Here is an 18,389-nt window from a genome sequence, read left to right on the forward strand (position 1 = left end):
GGGACACGCTGCACTGGGACTCAGAGGGCGTAAACGAGGCCTGGGACATGGAGAAGGTCCCACTTCATTGAGTGTAAACGGGAGTCGGCCCGGGGCTTCTTTCAGGGGGCCACAGCTGGAGGACCTGACACATTTGAGGAGAAGTACTTGCCTGCTTGCTGGCCTGTGGGGCCTTGATGCATGAGCACCGTAGGGCCTGGCAAGGAGGACCCTATTGAATGCAGATGTGTGATGCTTTTTTGCGTTTGCAAATGGCCCGATTACAGAATCGGGCTGCTTGCAAACGCAGCCTTTTCAAATGTACAAAGCCTAAACTGCAATTCGCTAACCTGTTACTGAATCGCAATTCGGGATTGCGAACTGGTATTTGGAGGGGGCATGTTTAGGGCTTCCTTTCCTAATACCGATTTGTATTGGTATATAAAAAGGTTTTACAACCGAAATGCGGTTGCAAAACATTCCCATTTTACCACCAACTCGTTGTAGGTAGTAAGCCATTCGCAAAAGGGAAGGTTTCCCGTGGGACCTCTTCCCGTTCGTTTGAAAATGGAAAAAAAAAAAATTTAAGAACTGACAGTGGTCCCACGGACCACTGCCTACTCTTAAAAATGAAACGGAAGACTTCGTATTTTTTTTTTATATTTAAACACTTCCTGTTTTTCTTTGAGGACAACAGGCTGCGTTAAAAAAAAGATTGCTTTTTAAAAACAATCAGACACATGGTGGTCTGCTACCAGAGCAGGCCATCATCCCTGTGATATTTGTGATTCTCAATGGGTCGCAAAATTTGACCTACCTCATTAGCATTCATGCGGTAGGTTTATTTGCGACCCACTGGGAATCTCCGAAAGTCTAAAACACTTTTGTATATTCGTGTTTGCAATTACCAAAGAGCGAATTGCAAACATTTGCAATTTGGTAATCGCAAACACTAAGCTTCGTACATCTGGTCCACAGTTCTTACTGGTCATTTATTCAAGTGCTATTACTGTGTCTTACTTTGCCTGAGTTTCAATTCTACTATTATTTCCTGCAACAAGCCTTGACTTCTAGCCCACGCTCTCTCTCCCTGGTGAGGTAAGTGTACAAAGAGGTAATCTGTTATCCAATTAGAATTGCAAATAAACCATTGACTCTGAAAATCAAGCAGTGAATGTGAGTAGGCTGCTAACAACTGGCTGCTGAAGGACCTGAACTAAAGACCTCACAACACTGAAACCCCAGATACGTAGTTGGGCCTTCCTCTATTGTTGGTTCTCCATGAAACCTAATGAATTGTTTCCTATGGCTTGTTCCGTTATGATAAATGTTTACTCACAGTAACATTATTTTTTATATTTTTATTTACGTTTAATCTGGTCATGTTATTTCATCTCAAATAAGGCATTACAACAATTTCCGTATAAATATATACAACACCCACCACTGAGGTGGGTGACACCTTTCAGATTTTCAAAACTAAATAAATAAACCTCAAGGTGATCATCACTAAACCAAATTGTTTGTCCTTAAAGTTTTTCTGTAATGCCAAAAGTACTGTGTTTTTAGGTCCGCCATCTAAAATCAGAATACATTCCCTATCTGATTTTGCAAGGTATACTACCGAAGAAATCTAACACACTTGCCCAAATCCCATATCTGTTTTTTTCTTTCATTATCTACCCATTTTCTTGTAACATTGCTTAGGATATTTTATTGGCCTTTTTGTCGTCTGTTGAATGACGAGTGCCTTTATTTTGCCTCTTTACATTATGTTATTTCACTGCCTTCATGTCTATCAGCTCTGTACATCTTTCCGACTAGTCTATTTGGCTTAATATGGTAATGACATTGCTGTAGTACTGTCTCTTGAGTTCTGAACAAGCCTGATACATATTTTATGGACAATAATAATGCAACTACTTCAGAAGGAATCACACTAATTTCCTGCAAGTAGATCCAACCAGTGAATCAATTCCAAGCGATCTGAGAATATGAGCCAATATTACATCATATAATAATATATTTTCAGTATCAACTATGGATGTCTATCACACATATGAAATCGGATATTTGCTGTACAACTCTGCACACATAATATTTAACAACACTATGAATGGCATTCAAGAGATTTCTAGTAGGACAATTTACGAAGGTGGCTTTCAACCAAATTATTAGCAGAAAGGACCAACAGACATGTGTCAATAACTCTAACATTAAATGTATACACTGAGTGCCCTATACACGCTCTCTGCCCCTAGTCTTTATAGAGAAATAACTAGCTGTGATGTACAGTACAGACAATGATAATTTGTTATTATCATTTTGGCTCAAGAGCTCCTGTGATCCTACTTGGTTAAAGCAATTATTCTGCATTTGCTCTAAAAAGGATGACATATTTTTCACTGAAGCAGAATCTGTTCACTACAAATGCTTTAAGCTGTAAGCTTGAAATGAGCATGATGCAGAAGTGCACAATCACTCTGAATTTCAGTTATGCACTTTCACACCTGTTAGGTAACACAATGAACCATCTTCGGTGATGTTACATGACAATGGTACGCGGAGCCACACCTTGTAATTGTAAGGAGTACCCTGCTTATTTAAACTTGTGCATAATTGGTCTGTTTACCAGAGACCTCAAAACCTGGAAACACAATGCCCTCTTCAACTTCTCCACAAATCATTGTTCAACCCACTATTAAAAATATTTTGAGAAGTCATTTTCACTGTTAGTAGCAAAGGTGTTGAAGTCTGGGCATAAGAACGCTTACCATAATGAGAGATTTTCTCAAGTTCACATTTTCTTGGGACTCCTGCTGTCGCACAGACATCATTCTCTCCAGTTTACGCCTGCGTACGGTGTCTGCTTCTCGGTTTGAGAGCTGCAAAGCTGCACTAACCTCCTTTGTTCTGCTGAAGAGCATTGCTCCCAGCTCACTGTCCAAATCTGCCAGCTTTTGTGCTCGAGAAAAACTCTTTCCTGAAACATTATCACAAAAAAGGCACGAATGAGTATGAGGACTAATTAATATTTAATCAAGATTATCTTCATTTCCTTCGCTCAATTTATTTGGGTTAATTTCTACCCAAAGGTAGTCGGTAATAAATTATGATAGCTGTGGTAAAGTGATGTTTCCAGTGATCACTTTCCCGAAAAGTAGATATGTATATCACTTATTAGGCAATCTTAGAATGCAAGCAAAACACAAAAAGTATGTGGTGTTTATATATCCCGTCAATTTGTACCACTGAAGACGTTATCTCCACTGTGCATTTCACAAAAAAGTGAAAGAAGAGGAGATGCACAAAAAAGATGAGAAAAGGAGTGAAAAGAGGGGAAAGATAAATGGAAAGATGAATATAGCAACAGAGAGTATTATATGACAGACCGAGGCACAGGGAAAGAAGGCAACTAGAAAACAAAAGAAGAAAGAAGATGCAGAGAAAGCGCATGAGATAGAAAAAGACAAAGAGGGGGTGAGACAGGGAGGTTAATTTAATATATAAAATATCCAGATCCTGGTCTCAACTTTCTACACTCAATCAAATTATGTGATCCTATTACTATGGGTCTACCGACAATTGGAATGACCTACAGCCAACTCAGTTTGCAAAGCACTAGTCAAATAAATCCCTGAAAACCCAAAGAGACTGCAGCATTGAGAAACAATAAAAAGATGCAACAGTCAAGAACCAATGGTCCGGCAAGGAGTCAGATTTGGCCCTCACAGTGGATGAGAGGCAAATGGAGGGGATAAAAGGAAGTACATGGCTGGGAGAGGGGTGGCTGGTAAGTGGGTGGGAATGGAGAAGGCGAAAGATTATGTGGAAGCAGAGAAGATTGGAAAAAAGAGAGTGAGAAGGAAATGAAAGAGTATAGGGAAAGGATGGTGAAAGGACAGAGGAGCTGGAGAATGAGTAGAAGGTGGGTAACAAAAAGCAGGGGCAATGTGGAATAAAGACCATAGAAATAAGAGAAGGTTCATATTGAACCAAGGCGAAGCCAAATGAAAGAAGGAGGTGAGGTGGCAACATTAGGTATGTGATTCATTGACTGTTTTGGCCTACTGAACTGAGACCTGGGTTCTAATCCCAGCTTCCTCACTTTACCAAGCTCCACATTCCTGATTTTTCTCTTTAAATCTTGTATAAACTGGGTGGGCGTTATTCCCTTTATCAATCAAGGATCCTTCAGGATCACATACTAAAAATGGGCCACATAATTCACCTTACTTTAATTCTTTAATGAGAGGCTAAAATGTTTGCAACAATCCGAGAGGAAGGTTGATTGACTCCTAGTGGGTAATAAGGTGAGAAGAAAAAGGGGAACCGCACTGCTGCCACTATCTAATGTAGTCATCGCTCATATCTATAATTTATTTGCATTACACCACGTTTCTGCATTCAGCCCTCCACTTCCATCTATACTCGTTAGTAACTCCTTTAGACCTGCTACTGTTCTCCATAATCTGAAACCACCGCTGCTCAATTTTTTTCTCCTTAGTTTCACTTTATTGCTCTTCTGCCTTACGTCTCTGTACCAACGAGTGGTCAATTTTACCGTGGCTGCAACGTTCAGTTTTCTCCACTCCTGCCCATCTTTCAGTCCGGTCTCTCTACTAAAACTGTAACTTCCATTAATCACTCCATACTCTCTTCACTTTTCTCCTTTTTAGAATTTCCTGCAGCATTTGCAACAGCTGATCAGTCCACCTTTTGCCCTGTTCTCTTCTCTGGAAATCTCTGGCTATAGTCATTGCATTTTTATATGTCCTTTTCTAAGGACTCTGTATACTGGACTAGTCAGTCCTCAAATTATTTTCCTTTCTGGTGTTCCGTCCTCTGCAAACCTGTCCTTAGGCTATTCCTTTTCCCATCAACACCACCCTCTTACTTCTACCATTTACTCTTTTGGGGTTCCTAAAACTTTTATGGAGGCAACCCCGTAATCTATGCCAGCATTTTGCTCTTGATTTTAAACTTCACAGTATTGCTGGCTCTCTGGCAGCAAGTGTTAACTACCTCTCATCCTAAGACTCTAATCTTGTTTTACTCTGCAATCAAATCATAGGGGGAAAGATACTTTAGCTAAATGGGTTAACCAATAAAGGTTCTAAGCAAGTAAGCTCTCAAAAGAATTTAGTGAAGTCCGGGGCTTTTCAGCCCCCTAACCCCTGGCAGAAAAAAACAACAACTTGTTGGCTTCTTCACTGAAAGGGGAAAATAGTGCCTTCAGTGTGTACTAGAAGCAGGCAATCCAGACTTGTCCATATTTTTCTGTGTTTTGTTTATGTCAAGCATCTCCTTAAATTACACTGATCTTCAGACACTCTATCAAGTTGGCCAGTCCAGAGAGGCCAGTGTCTTTTAGGGGTTAGGTCTTGACGAAAGACTTACAGATTTTATACACCCAAGGAATAGGCTGAAACATGTTAAATATTTTTTAAGGTTGAACATATCTCTATGTTGTTCTAGAGTTACCTACTTGTGACTATAATAGACATGAAGTAACTTTAAAATGTTTGATCCCTGTGCTATTGTAGGAGGCTGGACTGGCTTGTAGTGAGTACCAAGGGGTACTTGCACCTTGCACCAGGCCCAGTTATCCCTTATTAGTGTATAGGGTGTCTAGCAGCTTAGGCTGATAGATAATGGTAGCTTAGCAAAGCAGCTCAGGCTGAACTAGGAGACGTGTGAAGCTACTACAGTACCACTTAGTGTCATATGCACAATATCATAAGAAAACACAATACACAGTTATACTAAAAATAAAGGTACTTTATTTTTATGACAATATGCCAAAGTATCTTAGAGTGTACCCTCAGTGAGAGGATAGGAAATATACACAAGATATATATACACAATAGCAAAAATATGCAGTATAGTCTTAGAAAACAGTGCAAACAATGTATAGTTACAATAGGATGCAATGGGGAAACATAGGGATAGGGGCAACACAAACCATATACTCCAGAAGTGGAATGCGAACCACGAATGGACCCCAAACCTATGTGACCTTGTAGAGGGTCGCTGGGACTATTAGAAAATAGTGAGAGTTAGCAAAATAACCCCCCCCAAGACCCTGAAAAGTGAGTGCAAAGTGCACCAAAGTTCCCCTAAGGACAAAATAGTCGTGTTAGAGGGAGAATGCAAGGAAAACACAAATCAGCAATGCAACAACGATGGATTCCTGTCTGAAGGTACCTGTGGAACAAGGGGACCAAGTCCAAAAGTCACAAGCAGCTCGGAGATGGGCAGATGCCCAAGAAATGCCAGCGGTTGGTGCAAAGAAGCTCTTACTAGGCTGAAGAACTGTGAATACTGCAGGAACGACAAGGGCTAGAGACTTCCCCTTTGGAGGATGGATCCCCCACGCCTTGGAGAGTCGTGCAGAAGTGTTTTCCCGCCGGATGGACGCCAACAAGCCTTGCTACACGCAAATCGGGCGTTTGGCGTTTTTGGACGCTGCTGGGGCCCAGGAGGGACCAGGAGGTCGCAAATTGGACCTGCAGAGAGAGGGGACGTCGAGCAAGACAAAGAGCCCTCACTGAAGCAGGTAGCACCCGGAGAAGTGCCAGAAACAGGCACTACGAGGATGCGTGAAACGGTGCTCGCCGAAGTTGCACAAAGGAGTCCCACGTCGCCGGAGACCAACTTAGAAAGTCGTGCAATGCAGGTTAGAGTGCCGTGGACCCAGGCTTGGCTGTGCACACAGGATTTCCGCCGGAAGTGCACAGGGGCCGGAGAAGCTTGCAAAGTCGCGGTTCCCAGCAATGCAGCCCAGCGAGGTGAGGCAAAGACTTACCTCCACCAAACTTGGGCTGAAAAGTCACTGGACTGTGGGAGTCACTTGGACGGTGTCGCTGGATTCGAGGGACCTCGCTCGTCGTGCTGAGAGGAGACCCAAGGGACCGGAGATGCAGCTTTTTGGTGCCTGCGGTTGCAGGGGGAAGATTCCGTCGACCCACGGGAGATTTCTTCGGAGCTTCTGGTGCAGAGAGGAGGCAGACTACCCCCACAGCATGCACAAGCAGGAAAACAGTCGAGAAGGCGGCAGGATCAGCGTTACAGAGTTGCAGTAGTCGTCTTTGCTACTATGTTGCAGGTTTGCAGGCTTCCAGCGCGGTCAGCGGTCGATTCCTTATCAGAAGGTGAAGAGGGAGATGCAGAGGAACTCGGCTGAGCTCATGCATTCGTTATCTAAAGTTTCCCCAGAGACAGAGACCCTAAATAGCCAGAAAAGAGGGTTTGGCTACCTAGGAGAGAGGAAAGGCTACTAACACCTGAAGGAGCCTATCAGCAGGAGTCTCTGACGTCACCTGGTGGCACTGGCCACTCAGAGCAGTCCAGTGTGCCAGCAGCACCTCTGTTTCCAAGATGGCAGAGGTCTGGAGCACACTGGAGGAGCTCTGGACACCTCCCAGGGGAGGTGCAGGTCAGGGGAGTGGTCACTCCCCTTTCCTTTGTCCAGTTTCGCGCCAGAGCAGGGGCTAAGGGGTCCCTGAACCGGTGTAGACTGGCTTATGCAGAATTGGGCACATCTGTGCCCAACAAAGCATTTCCAGAGGCTGGGGGAGGCTACTCCTCCCCTGCCTTCACACCATTTTCCAAAGGGAGAGGGTGTCACACCCTCTCTCAGAGGAAGTTCTTTGTTCTGCCATCCTGGGCCAGGCCTGGCTGGACCCCAGGAGGGCAGCTGCCTGTCTGAGGGGTTGGCAGCAGCAGCAGCTGCAGTGAAACCCCAGGAAGGGCAGTCTGGCAGTACCAGGGTCTGTGCTACAGACCACTGGGATCATGGAATTGTACCAACAATGCCAGGATGGCATAGAGGGGGCAATTCCATGGTCATAGACATGTTACATGGCCATATTCGGAGTTACCATTGTGAAGCTACATATAGGTAGTGACCTATATGTAGTGCACGCGTGTAATGGTGTCCCCGCACTCACAAAGTTCAGGGAATTGGCTCTGAACAATGTGGGGGCACCTTGGCTAGTGCCAGGGTGCCCTCACACTAAGTAACTTTGCACCCAACCTTTACCAGGTAAAGGTTAGACATATAGGTGACTTATAAGTTACTTAAGTGCAGTGTAAAATGGCTGTGAAATAACGTGGACGTTATTTCACTCAGGCTGCAGTGGCAGGCCTGTGTAAGATTTGTTAGAGCTACCTATGGGTGGCACAAGAAATGCTGCAGCCCATAGGGATCTCCTGGAACCCCAATACCCTGGGTACCTCAGTACCATATACTAGGGAATTATAAGGGTGTTCCAGTAAGCCAATGTAAATTGGTAAAAATGGTCACTAGCCTGTTAGTGACAATTTGAAAGTAATGAGAGAGCATAACCACTGAGGTTCTGGTTAGCAGAGCCTCAGTGAGACAGTTAGGCACCACACAGGGAACATATACATGCACACCTATGAGCACTGGGGCCCTGTGTGACAGGGTCCCAGTGACACATACATATAGGCCACAAACCTATGAGCACTGGGGTCCTGACCAGCAGGATCCCAGTGACACATAACAAACATACTGAAACCATAGTGTTTTCACTATGAGCACTGAGGCCTGGCTATCAGGATCCCAGTGAGACAGTGAAAACAGTGACAAACACCCTGACATACACTCACAAACAGGCCAAAAGTGGGGGTAACAAGGCTAGAAAGAGGCTACCTTCTCACAGCTATGTATTCATGAGGTCTTAAGATTTTATTATTTTCAACTAATCAACCACAAGAACTGCCTTAGTACAAGATAAGCCCACCCTTGATATTACGTGTTACACAAGGATGAGGAGTGGGCCCCATGATGAATCATGCAACCCCCAGTGGTTGAGGGCTTAGCGTCCTATAAACGGATAAAGCAAAGGGATCTTACCTCTTTCGGTTTCATAGTTGTATAAGGAAACATAGGTAAATCTCTTATACAAAAGTAAAGTCGTACAAGGGCTTTAGCTTTACCTACAGTATTGTTTGTAGTGTATTTATGATCTTAGAGGATAAACTCTAAGTGGTTTTAGCACTATCTTTATTTGGAGATTGCACTTACTTCCTGGCCTTCTTCCATTTCTACTCTTAGGCTATCTTATGTGGTCCACAATTTGGGCAGCTTTAATTCATCACTCTTTCTCAAATAATTTCTCTTTTCTCCATTACTTATATTTCAAGCTACTAAAGGGAGCCAATTAGAGTTTGATGAATGGTCCGACGGTGCAGCCTAAGCTTCCTCTGCTTCCAGATACTCTTCTGTGGCGGCCTGTCAAAGGGGTGTTGCCTTGAAGTCTTTGGGAGGCGCATCCCATTTAGGGCAGGCTTTCCAATGCATTTTTTCTGTTTTTGAACTGCCGTTTAAGCCAAGGCAAACACACACAAAAAATGGAAAACAAATCCTGTGCATCAGGGAAATTAGTTTTTTCACTTTTCAGAAATAAACACCAATTTAAGAGTTTATATTGTGCGAAATTGGGTTGTTGGTGGGGGAGGGGTTGGGATGAGCCCTTCTCAAGCAACAGCCATAATCCTTGTCAGAGTGAACCACAAAAAGTCACTATATTAACCTTTGCTTAAGCCTTTTATAGCTTGGCACAAAAGCAGTTAGGCTTAAATTAGAGGCAATATGTAAAGTATTTATACAGCAATCAAACAGTTATAAATTGAAAACACAACACAAGAAAAACCCCACACCAATTTAGAAAGGTTTAATAAATTATTTGAAACCAAAGCAATAACAAGCATTTGCAATGCAATGGGTGCCACATAAACTGAAATTGAAAAGTAAAACAATTTCACATGTGAAATGGCCGCCATGAGCCCAAAAGCAGACACACAAAAGAGAACAGAGGTTAGCTTGCAGAGAAATGTGTTGGCAAAAGTGCAATTATCCACGTAACCAGTAAAAGTGGAATTATCTATATAACTGACAAAAGTGCAAAGATCCATGTAACAGGATCGATGTCATGCAAAGCGCTCATCTACTGCCCAGCGAGATTGCGCTGCTTGCAAAATAAAGAGAAAAAACAGTCCAGAAACCACACGGAAAACATCAAGCCGCGCATGTTTTCAGTAGTTGGCTGTTGCGCTCGAGGCGGGCTAAACACTGGAAAAGGCATGATGTATGCATGCCTTTCACTAATTAAATCAAGCTAATTTTAAAAGACAAGCCCAAACACCAACCAAAACAATGGGCTTGGCATGGCCGGGGTTAAAGCCCAGAGAGAGATTACACCAGGGACAGAGTGCTTTGCCCTCGACCCTAAAAATGCAATTACTACAACAGAAGAAATACAATTTCAAATATTTAAGTATGTATAGCACCTAAAACCACCACTTGTCGTCATCTGGTCATGCTAGGCCAGGGAAAAAGTCACAAGTTCAGGCTGACAGTGATGGAGCATGGCCTGGATACAGGAACCAGGTTAGTCCTGCTGAAAACGTTGCCTTCTCAAAATCCGGGAGTGAGGAGTCCAGTTCATGTTGAAAGAGACTGTACGGACAGCGCTGTGGATGGCTGTTGCAGTAGCGCCAAGTGCAGGTCCAGCTTTACGGACGATTGTCGCTGTAGCCTGAAGATCCTGTTGAGCGCTGCTGACAGTCGTTACTAAAGCTTCACACTGGCGGTCACCCGGGGCTCTCACACTGGCGGTCACCCGGGGGTGTCGCCACTCAAGCGCAAACTGCACATCTCACGTTGCCGGTCGCCGCTGGCGCTCACTGTACCGGGTAGAATCATGTCTAAAAGAGTTTCGCTTTGGCAGTTGTCACGGGTGGAAATATCTCTCTGCAAATGGGCTAGTTCTGGGTCAGAAACGGCCTAAAACTTCAAGATTTCTCCTTCTTCCTCAAAAAAGTGCACTCTGAAGACGATCAAGTGTCCAGGACATGGAGGGGTTCCTCTTGGGGTTTAGGGACTCACTCTAGCAGAGGTCAGCAGGGCTCAGGCTGGTTCAAGCAGGTGCAATTGCCGCAGGTCAGATGGACAGTTGCAGCAAGGCCTCTGGAGCTTGTTTTGTCCCTGTAGTTCTGAAAGGGTCAATCAGCTGGCTCTTGGAGACCCTTCAAGTAGCTTAGGATAAGGGGAGCAGCCACTCCAGACTTCCTTCTCAGGCAGCAGGGCAGGCCTCAGACATCAAGGCAAGCCTCAGGCAGCAGACCAGCCCTCTGGCAGCAGGGTAGTCTATCTGTGGTCACCACAGGTCTAGGAGTGTACTGAAGAGTTGGTCAATATTTAGCTTTGAAGTGGGAGAAAATTCTAGACTTCCCCCCACATTTGGTTCTGGAATTTTCTTCCTCCCTGTCCTGACCCCATAATGCCTGGAGTCACAAAAGACTAGTGATAAGTTATTTGTTTGAGGGTAGAGGTAGAGGCCTTTGAAGTACAAGTGACAACTCAACCCCCTCCAATCAGGTCAAGATGGTCCATCCTGCCAACATCAAGCCCCCTTTGTGATACTGTCTGGGAGGAATACACAAAGGCCAACTACTAGTTACTCAGGATACAGGATGCAGAAACCAAATGGTTAGTACAAGACAACTTTGTAACAGTGGTATTTTTCAGAATTATGACTTGAAATCCAGCTTTACCATTAAAGGTTTTAAATTACAGTTCATTAGAGACTAAACATGACCTGCTCCCAAAGAAAAGTTATCACTTATTAATTGTAATAAGTTAATCCAATGATAACTTATAGCAGTGGTTCCCCAACTTTTTCGACTTGCGGCTTCCTCGACCTATTGGCTGTGGCTCCCCATTATGTTACTTTTTTTGGGCGACTGGGGATATGTAAGCCTGGCCTCTGGACTACTTCCATCTTTCTTCCTGATGTGGTATAAAGTCAATAGAGGTATTATAATCATAGATGTAATCCTGTCTTTACCACTGTGGAGCCTCATGTAGTTTCAATGACTGATTGGAGGGACACTGGGTTCTGGGAAAGGTAAGGTTGTTTCAAATATTTCTGTTCTAGAATCACAATGGAAATGAGAGCAGCAGGACCAAGAAGAAAGCACTGCTTTTAACACATGAATAGAAATCTGCTGCTCGAATGAGAATTTACCTTTAAAAACAAGAGACAAAAGGGCGCCTGATAAAACAGGAAAGGTTTGTTTAATTAAACGCTATGGCTAGGAGAGCAGTTACAGAACCAGGGTCTGAGGACTATCTCTCAATGTACATTGAATTGAGTACAATAAAACAATAAAAAAAACATTGCTTACTAGGTAAAAATGCGAACAGTTTATGGAGTCATAAATATAGTTCCAGATAGGAAATGCAGGTGGGTCTCGGCCTGGCGTGGACACAATGTGGGCCAGTGAGTACATGTCCAGATGTCCGGCCAGAGGGGCACCTGATCGCTGCATGTGCTGTGTTCTGATTGGCTAAGTGTTCCTACCTACGTGCATGCATCTAACCTTATAGTGTTTTTTTTTCCATGCACGCATCCTTCTGGCCATGTCGGTTTTAGTGGTAATGCAACTTTGTTCATATATATATATATATATATATATATATATATATATATATATATATATATATATATATATATATATATATATATATATATATATATTTATATACATATGTACTGATGTGTGCATCGACATTTATGAATCCAATATTCACAAATCTGTGCAGCTACAGGTCGTAAATGAAAACTCCAGCAACCCAGAATATTTGCACATATTTACTCCTCAATCGTAATCAGGGTCTAAACTGAAAACTGGTCCTATATGCTGAATAACAGGATTACTAAATAAGGAAAGATACAAGCATGCATTGTAGATGTGCTAACTGGTAGGGGCTGTATCTGGTGTGAAAGAGCCTACACTCACCAACATGGCACCCCATTGTGTCATTTCATTGCCTTCCATTGTGTGATCCACTTTCATCACATGTTCTTAGTGACACAAAATAGCCAGTATATACGTCTGCATGTTGTTTTTTTAAATCCCAAGAGCTGACCAGTGCTCATCTTTGTGGTGAAAGAACACTGAAGGCTTTTGAATACATGCAAGAAAAATAAAGCAGCAACTAGGCCAGTGTTTGTGTCTATGTGCATTTGTATAAACCAGTGCAAAACACTTCTCTATTCAAGCAAACCGAGGGTACTTTGAGTTTAGACTGTGAAACAGACACAACAGCAGTAACAGACATTGGGGGTCATTATAACTTTGGCGGACGAAAAAGCCCATCCGCCAAAGTCCAGACAGGCAGGTTGCTGGCAGTTCAGCTACCTTCCCGCGGGCCCCATTAAGAGCTTCCCACTGGGTAATCAGGTAGAAACGGTGCTTCCGCCTGCTGGCCGAGCAGGAAATGGCCTACAGCATTGTCTCCGGTTCATAATAGAGCCAGCAGCAATGCTGTAGTGTGTAGGGTGCAGTAGCACGAGTCGCGATGTTCACTGTCTGCAAAGCAGGCAATGAACATTGCGACAGGGCTGGCCAAGAGGGCCCCTGCACTGCCCATGCCAAGTGCATGGGCAGTGTAGGATTCTCCCAGGCTCCCTGTCTCTGCCAGCCTTTACATGGCAGTGCTACCGCCATGTAATCGCTAGCGGAGAAGAGACTTCTAATCCCCAGGGCAGTGCTGCTTGCACCGATGAAAACTCATAATCTGGCGGTCGGCCCTGGCAGTCTTAAGACCCCCAGGGTCGTAATGACCCCCACAGTATGTAACAGGTATTTGTACTGCCAGAAATGACCGAGGTATGCTTTTCACTTGCCTTGTTACAACTTTACATTGAGTCAGCTGGCTTTACTATAGAGCAGGGATCTGCAGGATTATTTCTGGGTGTGTATGTATTCTGAATTCACTACCGGGCCCTTCTGCTGATAAAGTGATCCCGTGACAGTCAGGCAAATGTGCACAGATGGAGAAACAGAAGTAATGAACAAGTTGTTTTTCAGGGCTCTGCAATGCTGAGAACAGAAACTGGTCAGCTTTTCCCAGAGTTAAACTTAGAATTATGTTCTGTAACCTCCCTACTTGAAACTAATTATTTTCCCTTTGTCCCTGGCAAAGTCAAAAGTGGGGCGGGGTGACCTGCATGACATGTCCAAGAGTTGAGAACACTGACAGGATTTTCAATGCTCCTGGCAAAACAGAAATTAACCATACCTTTTTTTGTAAATGCCATTTTTTTTTTTTTTTACTTTTGCATTATTTTTCTACCATTACTAAGTTGCTCCCTACATCTCCTGTGGAAGTGCTTTATGTGTGAGTCTGAAATTGTGTGTTTGTTATGTGTATGTTTGTGTATTAGTGGTTCCTAAACACTGTGCTTGGTGCACGGCACCCGTGGCTAGTTTTGACGGTGCACCGGCACACAGATAGGGAACCACTGTCCTATAGGAAAGGTAGGCCTTGCAATAGTAAAAACACATTTAGGAACTTTTCACTACCAGGACATGTAAAACTTAAAAGTACATGTCCAACTATTAAAATACAATGCACCCTGCCTTATGGGCAGTTTAGGGCTTACCCAAAGGGTGACTTGTATATCTTAAAAAAGAAGGTTTGATTTCCCAGGTCGAAATGGCAGTGTAAACACAGGCTGTAATGGCAGCCATGAGACGTTTTTACAAAGCCACTTAAGTGGGTGGTACAATAAGTGCTGTAGGCCCACTAGTGGCATTTAATTTACAGGCCCTGGGTACATTTAGTGACACCTTACTAGTGCGTTATAAGCAAAGTAAATTTGCCAACTGAGTGTAAGTCAATGTTACTATGTTTAGAGGAGAGCTCACAAGCACTTTAGCACTGGTTAGAAGTGGTAAAGTGCACAGAGTGATAAGGCCAACAAAAACACATTCAGAAAAACAGGAGGAGTAAAGGCGTTGGTGGGAAAACCACTTCAAAGATGTCAGATCTAATATTTATATTATAAATAAAAAATACCTAGTGGGCCACTGTAACATGGCACTATCTCTGGCATAACATTTTTGCTGAGCATTTTGGGTGAAAATGCACAACTACAGAATCAGACAACTCAGAATATGGATGGAGGTTCTATACTGTACACGGAAATTAGCAGAAAATCCAACACATCCTAAATGACCAACTTAAATTGGTATCCTGACTAAGATCAAATCTTATTTGGTTTACTGCTCTTCTCCCATTCTAATTTTTCCTACTTACTCTCCTTTCTTCCTATAAACTGTATTCAACATCTATCTCACAGGATATCTGTCACCATCTATCAATGTTTCTTCTTCTCCTATCTTTCTCTGATGACTTCACATCCACTCTCAGCCTGCTATCTTTCTCAGTATTGTCTTTACATGTATCCATGAACTTGCTTCTTCATATTTTTCATTCCTTGCTGCTTTATACATTTCCTACTTTACTTATTGCCCCTCCCATAAGAACCTTTCGGATCTTTCCATTTGATTGGCCCTAAAAAGTGGAATGTTTCTCCCCTTTCTGCCACCACGAGGCACTGTTTAGTCTCCTACTAAAGGAGAACCACAAATCTGATGTTACATCTAGATCATAAATAACACATTTTACACTATTCTTATGAAAGTTGCACATAGAATTGGCTAAATAGCTTAATAAATTAAATAAAATAGAATTAAAATATGAATAAGGAATTCATCGTTTTCAAATGGTTTCTCAAGGCATTTTTCCATTTTGAAAATACAATTTTAAAGCATGAATGCACATATAATGCAACATTCTAACTTATATGTAGTTCACTATTCTTATGGGAGAGTATGTTATAAAGTGTTGCGGCATAAATAGAATCAGTAACTTGTGGGCTTATCCGGCTGCTTTCTACTAATAATTTTCATGTCGTTTACCCTTTGTTTTGTTTTGTTTCTTCCTTTCTTGTTGTTTTGCTTTCCAATAATCTCGGTTTCCAGAAAACATCGTTTTCAACAACAGTTGAGGGTGACTACAGAGCACGCATTTCTAATGGACAACTGAATCTCTGACACCATGATTAGCCCATTACAAAGTCGAAATATGAGAATGAGAAATAAGAATTCTCCTCAAATAAGTCTGGACTGCAGTTTAATGTTACAACCACGTTTCTACAGGGGTCTCTAGAGGTTATCACAGAACGGAAAGGGCTGTAGCAACCTCTCTAAAGCCTAGAACGTACTGCTTTTGACTCAAATAAGATAATTCCATAAATCGCGCTATAATGGACTTTTCTCTAAATCTAATTGTACGAAGGTAAAAACAAAACAGTGGGTGAGTGATTTATCAGTTTTGGAGGCCGATCGTGAGAAGTATCTTCTGACTTTTTTAATCCATAAACGTATTCAACTATTGGTTACAACTCCTTGCGTAATTTAGGGAGGTAGTTTGTGACGGCAATTACACCGGATGCAATTAAATATAACTTTCTAAAAGTTTATCTTATGGAGATCGAGCCTTCTGATGACGGCAGAAACCTAAAATAATGTATCCTGCCCATAGTAATATATTATGATATTTTACATTATGACTGAAATAAAATTCATAGTGTTACATAGATAGGTAAAACATCCTATAAATATGTATTCTGAAAACAAATCAGGTTTACATGACCCTTGGTGCTCATATAATATTTCAAAGAAGGATTTTTCATCCTGTTCCCCTTCACAGTTTGTTCTTCAATTTTAAATTACATATTTCTATTACTTTGTTCACTCACTTTTTTAAAAGCTACAAAATTCGTCTCACGGTTGTTTAGGGCAATGGCTTGGTAATTGTTTGGGCTTGATATGAAAGAAACAAGCTCCTACAGTTTCAGATGGTTGGTAAATGCCTCTCTTCTTAAAAATACCTAATATATTTTCTTCGTTTACAAATGTCACCAAGGTGCATTGTATTGGAACTACCTTTCACACATGTCACTTATTAACACCTGGGTGCCTTTTCACATCAGTCGGGAATAAATAATTGTGAGAAATCTGGTTACTGGTTGACTAGGGTGAGAGCCCTGATGAAGGGACAACAACATTCCTTGCCAGGGTGAGGCACAAGCCAACCTAAATTAACCTGTGTTTGACCATCTGGTAGCTTAGCACAGAGCAGTCAGGCTTAACCTAGAGGCATTAAGTACAGTATTTGTGCAACAGTTCATACAGTAATAAAGTGAAAACACTACACAAAAAGGATGCAACACCAAGTTAGAAAAAAAGAGTAATTTGTAATAAATGAGACAAGGCAAAATGACAAAAATCCATTAAGTGGAATTGGAGATATGTACTTTTAAAGATTGTAGTGAAAACAGCACCAAAAAGCACAAAGCGCCCACTATGGCTATCTGGTCACGCCGGACTGGTCACTAGTTCAGGCTGACATTGATGGAGCACTGTCCAGCTACAGGGACTGAGTCAGGCCCGCTGAATAAAGTACTATAAATCTGGGTTTGCAGAGCATTGCAAGGATCAGCATCAAAGATGTGTCATGCAGGCAAAGCAATGCATTGGTACTGAGATGCGGCACAGTTCTGATGCAAAGACCTGTGTCAGAGCCCATCAACAAGGACTTGCAATGTGTGGTCTGGCATCAAGGACACGTCAAGCAGTCGAAGCGATGTGTCACTTCAGGGGAGCTGTGAAGCGGAGTTCGGCATCGTTGTCAAGGCTGCCGTCAATGAGGGCTGCGAGGGCCTGCACCAAGGATGTTGCGGGGGCGAAGCACATTTTTGTGACAGGTCCAATCCATGCAGCAGCGATGCATTAGTTCTGCTCGGGTTGCGCTGCGCAGCATAGGAGATGTGTTGGTTCAGCTGGATCCACAGTGCCCGACAGAGCTCCTTACGCCCACCTCCAGAACGGAAGTGACACCACTCTGCAGGGTTGACTCACAGATGGCAGAGTCCAGGTGCTGGGGTCGAGGTTGTTGGAGCCTTCTGTCCCTGAGGTTCAAGACAGGGGGCCAGCCAATTAGCCCTTCAACTCTGGTGGTCCTGGCTTCAACAGATGCAGGTCCAGTCCTTCTCAACCAGGCAAGAGGGCAAAGGGCAGCAGGTCAGCACAGCAGGCAGCAAGTCAACACAGCAGGCAGCAGGACAGACCAGCCGGACAGACCAGCAGTGTGGCAGTCCTTTAGGCAGCACAACAGTCCTTCTTCCTGGCAGAGTATTCCCAGGTCCAGAAATGCACTGAAGAGATGATGTCTGAGGTCCAGTATTTATATACAGTAATGCCTTTGAAGTGGGTATAAACTTCTAGAGGCTTGCCTTTGAAGTGCACAGGTGCCCTACTTTCCTGGATCGGCTCCAGGCTAACTACAGAGGTTATGTAGCCCTTTGTGTGGAGGCAGAACACAGCTCACTCAACTGTAAGTGGGCTGGGCCCAGCTCCATCCTCCCTTCCTGCCACTGACGGCTGTTCTAGGCACATCTAAGCTCCCTATTGTGTATGGCTGTGTGACTGTAATTTAAAATCCAACTTCACCATAAGTTAGGATT

General features: G+C 43.1%; 1 protein-coding gene across 1 annotated transcript in view; it reads right to left on the reverse strand.

The window, feature by feature from the left end:
• Window positions 1-18,389, reverse strand: part of NPHP4 (nephrocystin 4) — a 952,546-nt gene that overhangs the window by 226,375 nt on the left and 707,782 nt on the right. The window contains exon 20 of the mRNA XM_069239971.1: window positions 2,754-2,962. Within this exon, the coding sequence (XP_069096072.1) occupies window positions 2,754-2,962 (209 nt within the window). The remainder of the gene's footprint in view (window positions 1-2,753; window positions 2,963-18,389) is intronic.

This window comes from Pleurodeles waltl, chromosome 6 (assembly GCF_031143425.1).
Source record: "Pleurodeles waltl isolate 20211129_DDA chromosome 6, aPleWal1.hap1.20221129, whole genome shotgun sequence".
Taxonomy (NCBI): domain Eukaryota; kingdom Metazoa; phylum Chordata; class Amphibia; order Caudata; family Salamandridae; genus Pleurodeles; species Pleurodeles waltl.